The 14,812-nt window shown below is 35.3% G+C and overlaps 1 protein-coding gene across 1 annotated transcript in view; it reads left to right on the plus strand.

Annotated features, from left to right (window-relative positions):
• Positions 1 to 14,812, plus strand: part of pan (transcription factor pangolin) — a 377,320-nt gene that overhangs the window by 14,189 nt on the left and 348,319 nt on the right. The window contains exon 2 of the mRNA XM_085953736.1: positions 1,661 to 2,666. Coding sequence (XP_085809862.1) covers positions 2,445 to 2,666 — 222 coding nt within the window. The 5' untranslated portion in view covers positions 1,661 to 2,444. The remainder of the gene's footprint in view (positions 1 to 1,660; positions 2,667 to 14,812) is intronic.

A 14,812-nucleotide genomic window follows, 5' to 3' on the forward strand; every position in this document is an offset into this window, starting at 1 on the left:
GTTATTATTAATATGTATTACGAAACTATGGGGTCACAAATTGTGTATTGACAAAAGTGACAAGAGTACCTACCACAATGTGACACGAATAATGCATGAGGTGATACCGCTATACAAAACTATTACAAAAACATACATAATCTGTATTACCTTTATCGAATATTTATCTACCTTAATTGAAACCGCGATTAATTGTTTTGGGTTAAGCCTTTTAATATTGTCTACCTTTAACTACCTACCTATGTTTAGGGAAATTTTACCACATTACCTCTAGACTAATAATAGTAATATAATATAGTGACATCCATTTTATGCCGAATGTAAAACCTTGAATTAAAAAAACCCCGTGTTTTTTGAATTAGAAAGTCTACATATTTTACTACCTAGTAGTAATTATAATACCTAATAGAATTATTATTAGTTTACAATAGACTCTGTTTGCTATATTATAATATACCTAGTCCTTTTTATCAGGTAGGTGCATATTTAAATTATGAAAAGAAAGCCGTGAATATAGGTATATTATTTATGTTGCTTATTCATCACCATCGCTAGGATTGTGACAACCCGGGTTAGGATCTGACTTCCTGCAACAGTAAAGTTTATGTTAGATAGGTACTTACCTACTTAGTTAAAAAATCGGTCAAGAGTTACTCAGGTATTTATTATAGAATTCAGGTTAGTGTGTGAACGAAATGTCAATATTTTACTTTGACACTTGCCTACTAACTGCATAATAAGTAAGTACTAAAAATGTCTTTAAAAATCAGATCATGTTTTCAATACACTTTCGATATTACATCCTTATGATCGAATGTCATATTTATTGATTTTTAATTCGTTGACTGCACGCCAACTCATATTACATTGATTTTATAAAACATTATTAATTTATAGTCAGATTTTGTTTGATTTTGATTTTGTTGATTTAAAAAAAAAAACTATCATCTTACATGCGGTTTGGTCAAATTACATCAAACCGATATGTAAATGTCAATCATGTGTCAGTAGATTGTCGTATTATGTAGTATTATGTTATGCACAATCGAGTTATGTACCTGCTCCAGGCGCGCATGTATGGATCCGGACCGCCCCTACATCAGTGGCGAAGACCCAATACTAAGTGATTATTTAATGTTTACAAAACTCGTAAAATAATTTAAGTACCTACGAGAGTTTGCTAAACCTAATAATTGTAATACATTGTTAATAATGCGAATTGGTTTGTTATAACATCCGAATGAAATAACAGAAACCAGTAACACCTTTAAATACGTACTACAAAATTATTTATTAGTAATGTAATGTACCTATGTATTCTAGAATATGCCGAACTTATTGTGCACGCCTTCGTTAGCCACAACCACATATCACAATACTCACAATGCAGTGAACAATGTCCTCATGTTTTGTATTTATTATATTTTTTTCATATAATTTTCAAATTGAAACATTTTTAGAATTCCAGAAGCACAAGGAAAAATTAGAATACATAAGTAAGTACTTCTTTTATCAATTAAGTGTTCTCAAAACATTACATTTTTATAAACACAGAAACTATAAATAGTGTAGGTATATTGAGTATGGTTCAAACTGTGGGTCTTTTTTAGGCAAATCTTTAATATCCATTTATTTCAATGTTTTCTCTCTACTGTTTCAGAATGTGTAAATAGCGACTGAATTAATTTAAACTATACAACCATTGACCAAAATAAGTATAAAGAATCTTTGTAATAATTTAAATAGGTAGCTTATTAGTAATCAAAGAGTAAACCGGAAGTGACAAAGATCAACAGTAATATATAATTTAATTAAAGAAGTGTGTGGTGCCATTGTTGTCAGATGAGGATGAACGACAGAAGAAAGATAATAAATCGTGGAAGGAGATTAAAACAGTGTATGAGAATTTACTCATAAGAAGATTTTTGTGCCACCAAATTATCAGCATCAATAATATCTACAAATTTTTCGATAACATGTGAAATAATTGTGTTTAAATTTTCGTCTTTTGTCGTGAATTTGAGACTCTTCTAGTCAAGCTTTAAATCCATTTTAAAATTTAATCTTGCAAAATAAATCCCATGACGAATTTTAATTGATCTCATTATACGTTAACTGAATCTGCAGTTTCTTAATTTTATATTAAACTTACATCGCGGGTGATATCTAAACATTGCACTATAAATTCAATGTAATATTCCTGAAGGACTACTGTTCTAGAAAATTGATAATTCTTGAACCACGTGGTGCAGATTTTTGCCCAATTGGAACTCGAACCATCATTGGAATTTATTTCAACTTTGTGGAAGTGTTTCATCGAGTGTAGTTGAAAAAACAAACGTGGAGACTATTATCCGTTATGATGCAAAAGTGAAGTCTTTGTCAGAGACAGGAGTAAAGAATAGCAATGGCGGGTGCGTGAGTGAGTGCAAGGTGTCAGCGGCATGCCGCACGCTCCGGGTGGAGCAGGGGGAGGTCCCGGGGGAACGGGGGGTCCCGCTGGCTCGACCGGTAGTGGGGGCGGAGGCGGCAGTGGTGGGGATGACCTTGGATCAGCGGATGAGGTCAAAGTGTTCAAGGACGAAGGTGATGGAGAAGACGAGAAGCGCAGCTCGGAGAACTTGCGCGAGGAGAAGTCTAGTCTCATTGATCTGACGGAGAGCGAGGTGAGTTTCTTTTTAGATCTTCATAATGTGTCCCCATCCTTCAAATTACTTTCCTTATAAGGTAGTAGGTACCTATCAAGAAGAAAAACAGGATTGGTTATTGTTGCTTAGCCAGCCATTTACAAAAACACCCATTTTTTCTACCGGTCAGCGATTGGGTTGGTATGGTAAGTTGTAAGCATTTTTTCGAAGACGTGATTAGAGTGGTCATCAATATCGACAGCAGAGGTCAGCATTGTTTTCACCGTGGAAGCCGCAGTACAATATTTGAAATTCGCCAAGGGCAGATATTAATTACTTTCATTATAAAATCTCCTATATTTGAAAAATTAAAAACTTAAATTATATAAATATATTATAATATCGCGCAAGCATTATATTATAATAAATAGACATGCACTAAACTGACTAAACAATATTGCGCCGCAGGCGACTTATATTACGATTTTATTACGTCTATATTTTGTCGATAATAGTTTCAGATTGAGTGCGCTTTATAGGTACAGAGTAATCGACAACATTAGCACCTGTACCTATAAGTAGTCGAATCTTGGCGACTTTAAATCTACGGGATAATTCCACGGGCTCCACCCAAATTCTACTAATCTGCCAACAGAGCCTACATATGTTTAGAGTTTTAGACTCTCAATGTGATTTATGTCTAGGTACTTGATTTTTTTTTGTTTTCCTCGTAGGAGATAAGTTGATAGGTATATATTCGTACCTAATTGTTTTATATAACGTGATCTTTCTACATTTTTAGGTTCATAATAAAATCTGCAGAAGCTCTGCAATCATTCTCAAAGGCGACGACACATCTTCAACATTGTTGAGGAGGATAATAATGTAGTGTATTTGTATCGTTCGCACATACATGTACAATGCACCCTCCCAGATAAGCCGGTGTCTTCGGAAATATGAAACATGTGTTTTCTGATTGATCTGTTTCCGTTTTAGATAACGTGCACCACACTAATTGGACTAGTTGTGTACTTAATTAAAAACTGGTTATGCAAGTTCTCTGCCAATATTTATATACCCACAAAACTTTGAATTGAAGGGTCTGCGAATAAATTGTATGAATTTATTTGTTTCATGAGTTTTTACATAAATTACCTACCTTATGGCTATTATATACAATATGGCTATTCAAGCCAAGTTGCATTGTGCCTATGCTTTATGGCTTTCTAGATCTCGATTGAATACTTTACCCACTAATGATTAAAGATACGTTTAATTTAACTCTAAGCTTTTTTGTCAAATTCTACGATATTTGAATTACTTTTGACAGTGGTGCACAAGCTTTTTGAAGGGCCAGTTTATCCTTATGATTGACCACGATAGTCATGGCCCCCACATCCTGAAGCGGGCCCACCTGCCTATCGCTGAGGTTAAGGGCGGTGTGATGCTCCAAAGTAGTGTTTCCTAAATTATACACGGAAATTATAATTTAAATTAAAAAATATTAATCATCATATCAAATTAAATTGCAACGCACAACCATATTAGAGTAATTTGTGTTGTGTATTAATCTCACTTACCTGGTCGACCTGCCACGCCGGGCCCCTTCTATGTCCGGGCCCCCAGGCTAGAGCCCTGTCAGCCCCCTCACCCTTGTGGGGGCCATGACGATGGTACACACTATCTTGCACCTGTAAATCATAATTTAATAAGTTCGAGTTGTAGTTTTGCAATGTTGGCTGAATTTTTATTGTCGTTTAAAAATACATTGAGATGAGTAGAAAGCGATTGTCTAAATTCAATACCTACCTTTTTGAGACGCATTGACATGTCAGTTTTTTTTATTATTATGTTACGTTAACGACTGTGTAAATACTGTAAATAATAGTACGCATGTCTCATTCAATGACTGACTTATTTATGTGTACTACTTTGTAGGTAGCGTAATTTATTTATATAGCAATAGACCTTTTCGTCGATCAGAATTCCGACATTAATAATTAAAATTAATTTATTCGCTTTTGATTAGCGCCTTGTCGTATCTTCTGTATGCAGATGTACACGCGCCTGCAGTTTGTACACATGCTACTTTATCAATTATCGTCATTTCGGTTAATATCCGTTTTATGAAGTCTCAACTGCATTTTTCGAATACCTAGATACTTGGTCGTTGTCGACTTCGTTTGCATTCAACCCGTCAATCGCCGGTTAAATTTTCATTTTCAAGGTTGCTTGCAATCCTTCGAGTAAGTTTTTTCACGTATTTACTTGCATAATAATTGTCGGTGTATTTTGGCAATGTTGGAACGTACCTACTCAAGTTTGACTACGAACCCATTTACGAATGTTTCTTTTACTTTATCTTTATATTATCGTTATTAGCTGTGCGTAATGAAATATTTCTGCCCGACGAAGTTTTAACCGGTTTTCGCGCGCTCCAATATAATTTACATGACTAAAACTTCACATAATTTGATTCTTTTGTCTGAAAAAAAGAAAGAAGTAAATAGTCCTGCCGAGTGAGTCCTGAAAATTGCAAATTTGAAAAGAAAAAATAAAAATCTGTTTTTGTTTCCTTAGTTTGATCTGAAAAATAATAAATGTTTTAGGGGTGGTTTTTAGCTCACCAATGAAATAGGCATTCAATCTACGTTACGCACCGTACCAATAAAATATTTTAAAACGAAATCCCAAACACACAGATGCCTCATGGTAATGTGCTTACTGACATCCACTGAATTAAATTGACCATCTTTCGGGGATTAGGCGGAACCGGCTTCTGGCTGTCTCATAACCAGGACTAGCTTCAAATAAGATGAACATAATAGTTATAAAGTTTTATTTTTTGTTTTATGCCAAATTTAGTTAGGTACCTGAGCATTCGTATTTTCACGTCTCTACTATACTGACTGCTTGGATATTGTATAGTACTACTCCTTACGTTGTACTGTATTTTTACATATCAAATATCATCATACTTTTAATGTCAGTGGCGAATCGTGGATGTAGGCTTTTAAGATCCGACACAAACAGTGCGTACTAAACTTTGTCCTTCAAACGTATTTGTTTTTATCGAACTGAAACTACAATGTGTAGTGTTTGTTAGTTTTTTAAGACTCAATTAAACCCTGCCTAATCCAAGCCATAGTATATAATAGTCAAAACATATTCGTTTATCTATAAAATATCTAAAATGATCCATTACGGTCATTACACCATGGCCCCCGTATCCTGAAGCCGGCCCCCCTACCTATCGCTTAGGATAAAGGCAGTGTGACGCTCTACAGTAGCGTTTTCCAAATGGTGTACGCGGTTAATTAATGTATATATTAAGTGATTTTTTTGTATATTTTAATAGGTACATCCAGTTAAATTATGGAGTTGTCGAGTATTGATACATAATTTAAAATAAAAATAGCGCCGCAGGCGACTTTTTCTACTATTAAAGCAAATTTGTGATGTGTGTTTATTTCACTTAACTGGTTGACTCGCCTCGCCGGGCCCCTCCTGACCCTGGGCCCCCAGGCTAGAGCCCTGTCAGCCCCCCCCATGCATTACACCATACATCATATTATATATTTTATAGATACGTATAAGAATATTTTATATCGGTACAGGCAGGGCTTCTAAATTTAAAAAAAAACTAACTAAACCACTATTTATGTCTAATCTTAATAGCCTACCTCCACTCCTCGCACACTGCTTAATGTATAGGTTAAATAACTTTCCCAAAATAGCGCGACATCTTTAATCAGCATAATATTATATTACTAGCTGACCCGGCAAACGTTGTTCTGCCATATAAATTATTTCTAGTGAATATTTTGGTTGTTAAATAAAAAATAACGAATGTATCGTAAGTGTGTGGGGATGGGATCTATGACAGAAAGAGGAGTAGAGCGCTGTAGACGATGACCGCCGATAAAAACAAAAAAACATCAACCATTCATTTTCTCAATTCAAAATGAGTAATGATGTTCATAATGAATGAATTACCTGTGACAGGATCTCGTTGTTTAATGTTTATGCAATATCCGTCTTGTCCCTTCCAGAAAATTAGCGGATATTGGAGAGCATCCTATGAACGGTGTGTGTGAGCGATGAACTCCAGATTATTGTTTCTTCTTCGAATCACGATTTCTCCCGTCGATGTGCGGTCGCCAACCATGATTCCAGCAATGTCGTCAACAACAGTCGCATTGAATCGACGTACGTGCTCTCCAGCTGGTGTTTTATCAGGATTGATGACAATAGCGTGATTGTCACTTTGCAATTCGTGCATGTGTGCTTTGAAGAATTTCAATAATTCATTGTGCTCATTCAACAGGGCGTCCAGTTCGCCGACGATGCACCTGGCATTAGGCGAATTGAGGCTATTGTAGCCGCAACGTGCATCCACATGATTGATGTCCTTACCGCCGCGCCCATGAAGTAGATTTGTAAAAATGTATGTGGTTCGTTTGGCATTGGCAGCAATGAGCCTACTTTGTGGTATACTTGGCCTTTGATTTTGAACGTAGAATGGAATTGTTGACCATTTGCCGCAGTATTGTGAACTATTTCTGTTGCTCCGGACGAAGTCATTTGGAAGCACGAATTGAATGTGCGAATGGACTTCAGGAACAGGTTTGAATCTGGAATCGTGCTGATGAGCAAGCCGTTCAATGGTTCTGGTGGTATCTCAATTTCTGGTAGTTGCACTTTTCCTGATGCGCAACACATCCTGGCTGACTCATGTTTGAATTTGAGCGCATGACAATGGGGACATTCTTTGTCCATAGCACCAATCAACACTTTCGGATGAGCGGAATATTCAATATCTGGCTCGTACTCGAATGCGAGACGAAGGAACAAAGCGGATGTAAATGTTCGATGTACTTGTTGGCGTTGTCGGTCATTTGCTCTGCGTGTGTTAACTACGAACCGGCGCGCTTGGCTCCGTTCCAATTGTCGTTGTTGATTTCGTTCAGCTCGTGCCTCTTGTGATTGAGATGCACCCAATTGCGACATGCTTACACGCACGTTTTTGTTATCTTGTTGGATTTGTTCGTCTGTTCTTTCTGCTCTACTATTTCGCATGTTTGTTGCTTTATTCGTTCGACGGCCCAAATGGCCCCCCTTGCGTCTTGCTGGCATTGTGCACTGTAATACACGCACATAAAAATAGATAAATAAAATAAATCGTACATATTTTGCACGCACTGCGTTGTGGTATGCCGAATGAAATGTCAAAATGACGCGACGCTTCTCTTAAATTCTTCTCGGACGTAGCGCCATCTGTCATTCAACAACATAAATAATTTTGTTCTGTTTGAAATACGAACGACGGTTAAAATTGTTCATACAAAAATAATTAAATCGCGATTAAAAAATGGGAGGGTGGCGGTAGGAGGGTGAAAATTTGGGGTTATAGGTATTTTTTTTATGCCAGATAATAAAAAAAATACAAAAAAAAATTGTCAAAAAAATAAAGGAAAATTTTTCTGGATAGAGATACCCTAATCACCTAGCGGTATGAAATATACTTGTTGACCTATTCTCATACCTAATAAATATACAAAAAAAAAAAAATCATAAAAATCGGTCGAGCCATTTCGGAGGAGTTCGACCACAAACATCGTGACACGAGATTTTTATATATATAGAGATTGTCATACTACTGTCACTACTAAAATATGATATTCGGGAATGAATGGGTTACGTTATTTTGTGAGCGATCTTCCAAGCAGCTGCGTTTAAGAGTATTCGTGCACTGTTTCGTGTGTTATTATTAAAATACTATATTTACAGTAAATTATCGTTTGAAATCAATTAAGTATTGTCGTCGATAATTAATTTATTATCAATTTCATGCAAGTCCCCTCACGTATTGCACTTTTACTTTTCGACTTATAAATTGTCATCTTATGAATGATACATATTGGCATGTATTATAACCACATATTTATTTTAGATGTTACAACCAAACCGCGTAATAAGGCGGGTATATAGTGTTATTTATTATAAAGAAAGAGACTATCGGCCGTACTTTCATATACTTAATCATTATTTTGATAAGGATGAATATTTATTGATTACAAAATAACAGGCGAAGAGAGGGGCATACTTCGTGCTGCCGATAACTTTGATTATCGGAATTTTGGTTTGCCATAATGATAATTCTATCCTACACACTTTGTGTATCCACTAATTGAGTGTGTATGTATATATAGGTACATATATATAGGTTCGTTGGCAAATTGAATATTGGCAATGCTTCAGTTCAGTGGTTCCCAAAGTTGACTGGGCTCCGACCCATCTAACAAAAATTTCTAATCTTGGTACCCACCTCTTAGCTGTCTTAGAGAAAAGAGGGCATAGATATTGGTAATGCTCAGATTCCCTAGTGGCGAGTCGTGGAACTACTTAATGCTGTCTTATTTGTTCTAATTGAAATAAAAAAAATGTTTTTTATAAGTGTTACCAATATGAATGAAAGACTGTTGAAATAAGAAACACAACTTAAATTTAAAAAAAAAAATTACTTAAATACCTACACCGGCAAGGTTTTTTTACAAAGTTATTTCAATGGGAAGGATGTATTTGTTTCTTATTTTTCTTCATTACAGTTCATCAACTTCAACTTAAGTTACTTTTAATCGCAGTGAGTTTGATATATCCAATTTATTTCGGTATTTAGTTTTAATGTTAACCATAGCCGAAAATCCGACCTCACATAGATATGAGGTAGTAAGGAGGAGGAGGACTTTCATAGCTTCATCGAACAGGCAAGGATAATTATCAGCAACTGAGAGCCAGAATTTCGTTTACTGTTTGCGATTAAAACTATTTTTCAGTGACGTATCTTCTGATAAATCAATGAGTTCTTCACTTGCTTTTATTGACATACTAGTTGGTAAGTCGTCTTGAAATGGGTTACAAATTTAATCCAACGCAACGAATCAAACTTTATCATCTCATCCCCAAAACATCATCACAAAACATCAAATTATTATTATTTTATCACAATATTTTCCGTAACTTAAGTTAATTTAATTTTTTAGGAATTATAAATAGCTGAATGAAATATCAAATTTATCACTTCCTATTTTTTTTTAATTCATGTATACAGTGGCGAGGGCCCACTCAATATTCGCTCGCGACCCACTGGTGGGTCGCGACCCATAGTTTGGGAAACCATGCTTCAGTTATTAAAATTGCAGTGCTTTGGCACACTTACCTGCCACACAACAGATTAAAGCATAAAAATGTAAGTCATCGCCAATTTTTATAAACAGGGTACTAACTTTATGATGGTCAGGCCCATAAAACACAAATAAGACTAAACGCGCCGACTGTCCTCAAATACTGAATGCGCGTTACATTTGCGTGAAATACTTGTATGGGTGTAATACATATTATAATGAATATGTTTTAAGTTTATCCCATATTTTTCCACACTCGAGATCCGTAGCCTGTTAAGTATAATACCACACAATTACACCCAGTAGAATAAGCCAGTTCCTATTAATTTAGTGTTCCTCCCTGGTACCTACATCCGGTAAAATTAAAGGCATTGGAACGTTCTTACTATAACCTCCTACGTAGGATATCTTATTCACATTCTTACCGATTCTCATTATAAAGAGCTCAATAATTTCAAAACGTTCGGTTATTGTTTAAAATTATTAAGGTTTAAAACTTTAAAATATATCTTTCGAATGAAATATCAAAATAACGTTTAGTTTCGGTCGATAATAGTCTGATGGCGTACCTCACTTTGGATAAAAACAATATGGTACCGCCTTTTACCACCTTCTACTTTCGCGCATGCTGCCCTCTATATTTCCCTGCATTATGAGCTAGATTAAATCGTACTTCCCATTGCGGAAAATATGACCGAAGTATACAGCTTTTGCATCAGCTGCGCTTGATAGTAACCACATCTCGGAAGCTTTATACTTTATAGTATTCTTACTATCCGTTTCTTTAGCGTCCAAGTTTCGACTCCTATACCAGTATACGGGTGTGATGTAGCACCTGATCGTCTTCCATATAGTGGCCAGACTGATCCTATCGTTTTAAAAGTGCTTTTTAATATCTAAACCTGATCGTAATCTCATGGTCTGGGCTCTAGCTTTCATGTGGATGGAATTTAAGTAGTTAATAAATATTTTTTACGTGAATATTGTAGTGGGGCATTACTCCCTCATTTAAAATTGGTAATACGATTCCAAATTGTACGACCTTTCCGAACCTGTCAAACACGATGTCATGCACTATTTGCTCTGCCTGCCTACCGTACAAATATTTTTTTCAATACAATTCTATATATCGTCACAAATTGCAGAGCAGGTGATGTGCAAGTTTTTTTACCTGGGGTTTCTTTGTACGCCCTGCTTTGTATGTACAACACTGTGCACACACTTGTTGAACTCATATCGAATTAAGTAAATCGAATCCCCATTGTGTTTGCTTTTCTTTACATATTTTTTGCATGCTCTTCTTCGAAATTCATGAATGTTAGTATTGTAAATTAAATTTAAGGTACCTACATACGTAAAGCATAGCAAACTGTAGTTTTTGTGTGTACGTATAGCATTTTTTTTCTAATATACTGACAGACTATTCATGTTTACTTTTTATAATGAATGGATCGATTATTGAAGCACTTCTTTACCTACTCCGTCCCTGATTGTCAAAACGAAATGGAAAATTTCAGAATTTATGGTTGTTGATAATAAAATTATGAAATGGAGTACTCTCGAGGTTTGCTGCTATAAGTTGGGAGTTACTGAACTGGGACGAGTTTCATACAATTTAAAGTTTGAAAGGACTTGGATATTAAATTTGTTCGCCGTATGTAGGGTACATTCTTATGTACAGATAATTTTATGTTACTTTAATAGCGAACCAACAATCCTTTGCAAATTACCATGATAATCAAAATTGCATGATGGCAGTAGAGTATGTACTATTTGATTGAGTCAATAAAAATAAAACCTCCGTAATGCGATAACGGTTCTATCGTTTTCTTCAGATGCACACAGGCAATATCAGACGTCTATCAAGTCCCCAAAAATATGTCCCTAAAGCACTTTATTAAAGTTAGTGCTTGGTGGAAAGATTATATATTAATAAACGTACATGTTACCTATAATATAACAGTGATTCCGGACCTTTTTTGTACAATCTTGGGGAAGCCCTACCTTGGTAACACGTTAAATTTGACAGGTGTATCAATATAACAAACATTTTCACCTAACATCGCATCGCCTGGTCTACCAATAGTGTAAAGAATTTGCTAATTGCCTTTTCTTATAATAATTATCAAACAAATATCTAAGCAACATAAACCCACCAAATGCTTATTGATGATAGGTAGCGTGAAAATCTTGATAATTTTACATTGATAAAAAAAACGTTGGCACGTAGTCCTTTTTCCGGAAGCTTATGCAAATTTTTGCAGACACGAGCTCTCAGAAACCAAGTACTTACCTCACTGTTCTAGTAGTAGTACTTCATACTTACAATCCACCTATGTAATTTAAATAAAATATATTAGTGTTTAAGTACATAATTTACAATATGTGTACCTACTTATTATATAAGTAATGTTTACTTTAGATTAGATAAATTTTCAAAACCACTTCGAATTCAGCATGTTTTAAGAGTTCCAGAACTTTTTAACAACATTTTTAATCATTATTTCATTCACACATTGTCATTAAATCAATATATTTATCATTTACCAATGGTTGTTCTTCTGATAGAAAGATATAGTTTCGATTTTCATAGCTTCGAATAAAGTTATCCCTACTTCGCATTAACCGGGGAACACAGATAATAATATCTACTTATAATCTGTTCTACGGGATAGACACGACACGTTTGATTATGTTGTATACTTGTGTATATTGCTTTGCCCATATTATACTTTTGTTTATACGTTGCATAACGCATGCCATGGTTATAGGTTACTTAGTTTATTAGTAGGTACCTACATAGTAAGTAGATGCGGGAGACGAAAGTTAAATTTGTTAAAACGGTGGAGGTGTCGGCGCTTCGTTAGCCGGCAGGCACCTGCGCGCAGCGTCTTCCCCCGCCCCACCTTTTTTACCTGGCAGTCGCGGAGCTTTCGAAGGCTCTTGCACAAGCGGTCCACATGCCTTGATTTGGGATAACAACGCGGCCTATCAAAACACAACATTGTCATCTGACGCAATATTTAATATTATCTACATTCTACCGTGTAACGCGAGATACGTTGTAAACATTATACTTTATTTGTTGTTATTAGTGTATTACAGTTGGTAAATGCTGTTTATTGAGCCGTGGACGGCTATGAAAACAAGTGAGTATCTTATTTCAGAAAGGAATTATTTATTATGAAATTATAGTATTAAGTTTACGGTAAAATTAAAGTCAAGTGCCAGCCTACTTCGTTAGTGAAAGTAAAAATAGTTTGATGAAAATTTTAAATCATTCATTTTAATCAAATGATAGAGGCCTGCTTTGCATACACTCGATTGTGTACTTTATTAATTCACTCATAAATTATTATTCCGTCATTGTTTTTTTATCAGTATGGTTATTAAACTTTGAAACAATTGTTATATTTAAGCCAAAAAATATCTCAGCCACAATATCATGTAAGAAATTACCAGGAACGCATCGATTTAGTCATTAGTGGCTTAAGGACATTCGTGTGCACTGTACCTACGTGTACATCATTCCATCTTACTCCAACGTATATTGCCGAGATTATACGCATGGTACGTACCTATAAGCATTTTGGTCAGGCCTTCGTTGGTTAATACAATGTATAACAATGTTGAACCACATTCTACCACGTCCCTACATTACAGTACAATTAATAATAATATAGTTTTATCTAAAATCTATAAGTTCACTGCTAAAATCTGTCCTATTCGGTTACATTTCATTCATCACGTCACCAACTATTTTAAATATGTACCTGTGTGTTTAATTTTATTAATAAAAACACACAATTATTTTCTATTTAATTTATGGGTTACTAAAACATTCTGGTTGTCTAAATAGTGTAAACTAGTGCTACAGGCTAAAATGAAAGATTAACTCTCAATATTCAAATAATGATATTTATTATGCATCCTTTATTAACATTTACACGTTTTTATTCACTTGTAAATATAAACTAAGTACATTCGAGTTGTACGATACAACTTGTATCTAGTTGTATAATATGCGACGTGTCCCTCGCAATGACTTTAAACTTTAGCTAGGCAGCCAACTCGAAAACTGAATCAGTCACTTAGTTATCACGAAACATCACTAAAACACAAACAAAAATGCGTTCTTATTAATTTTAAGAATTATGTATGAATGAGTGCTTCGCTTCGTGCCCATCGTGAGTTGAGAAAAGTTTCGAACATCGATTATCCTCACGCCATAATACGAGGTGGTTAAGCGGTGATTCAAGTGGGGTGAACGCCTCGTCTAATTTTATTTAAATTTCACGTTTATTCCCTTTGTCCTTTCTTTTTACAAATTCGCATCCTAGTTCGTAACCATAGAAGTATTAAATTAAAAGAGGGGCAAGGAATCGGCTTTCTCATACAGCTGAATGAAGCAGGCCAACAATAGCCGATAACTTACGAGAAATAGCGACGCGATAAAAAAAAAATCAGGGCATCATAGAGGATTTACTTTGGTCGTTATAACGTAACCATATAATATAATGTTAACGTTCAAATTTTGCCACAAATTGATTACCAGCCCGCCCCACCATACTTTTTCGCCATACTAGCCTGCTTCACCATACTTTCATAAACATGCCGCACCCAGTTCGTAACCCTCGTTCATCGCGACCCCGGCGAGTGCAAATTTGTTATATCGCGATCGATTTTAATTATTTTTTTCGTTCCGCTCTTATTTTGACATGTCGTTACCTTACTTTGAAAAGGTTCTAATTGCACTTGACCATGTTTTGAGCTATGAGCGTTTGAAATTTGGAATGGTCATATTTTCAATATAAAAATACATGTAGATAGAACTCCGGCATACTGCTAATTCCCATATTTGACAATAGATTACTCTGAAATGAACGTATATGATAGAATATGGCTAATGAAACCTTTTCACACCAAAAAGTCATTTTAGGAAAAATGTCACTTAGAACCTTTTCAAAGTAAGGTAACGATGTGCCACGTGCCAGAAATAGT

This window comes from Rhyacophila brunnea, unplaced genomic scaffold (assembly GCF_057557595.1).
Source record: "Rhyacophila brunnea isolate RB1 unplaced genomic scaffold, BYU_Rbru_1.0 scaffold_4, whole genome shotgun sequence".
Classification (NCBI taxonomy): domain Eukaryota; kingdom Metazoa; phylum Arthropoda; class Insecta; order Trichoptera; family Rhyacophilidae; genus Rhyacophila; species Rhyacophila brunnea.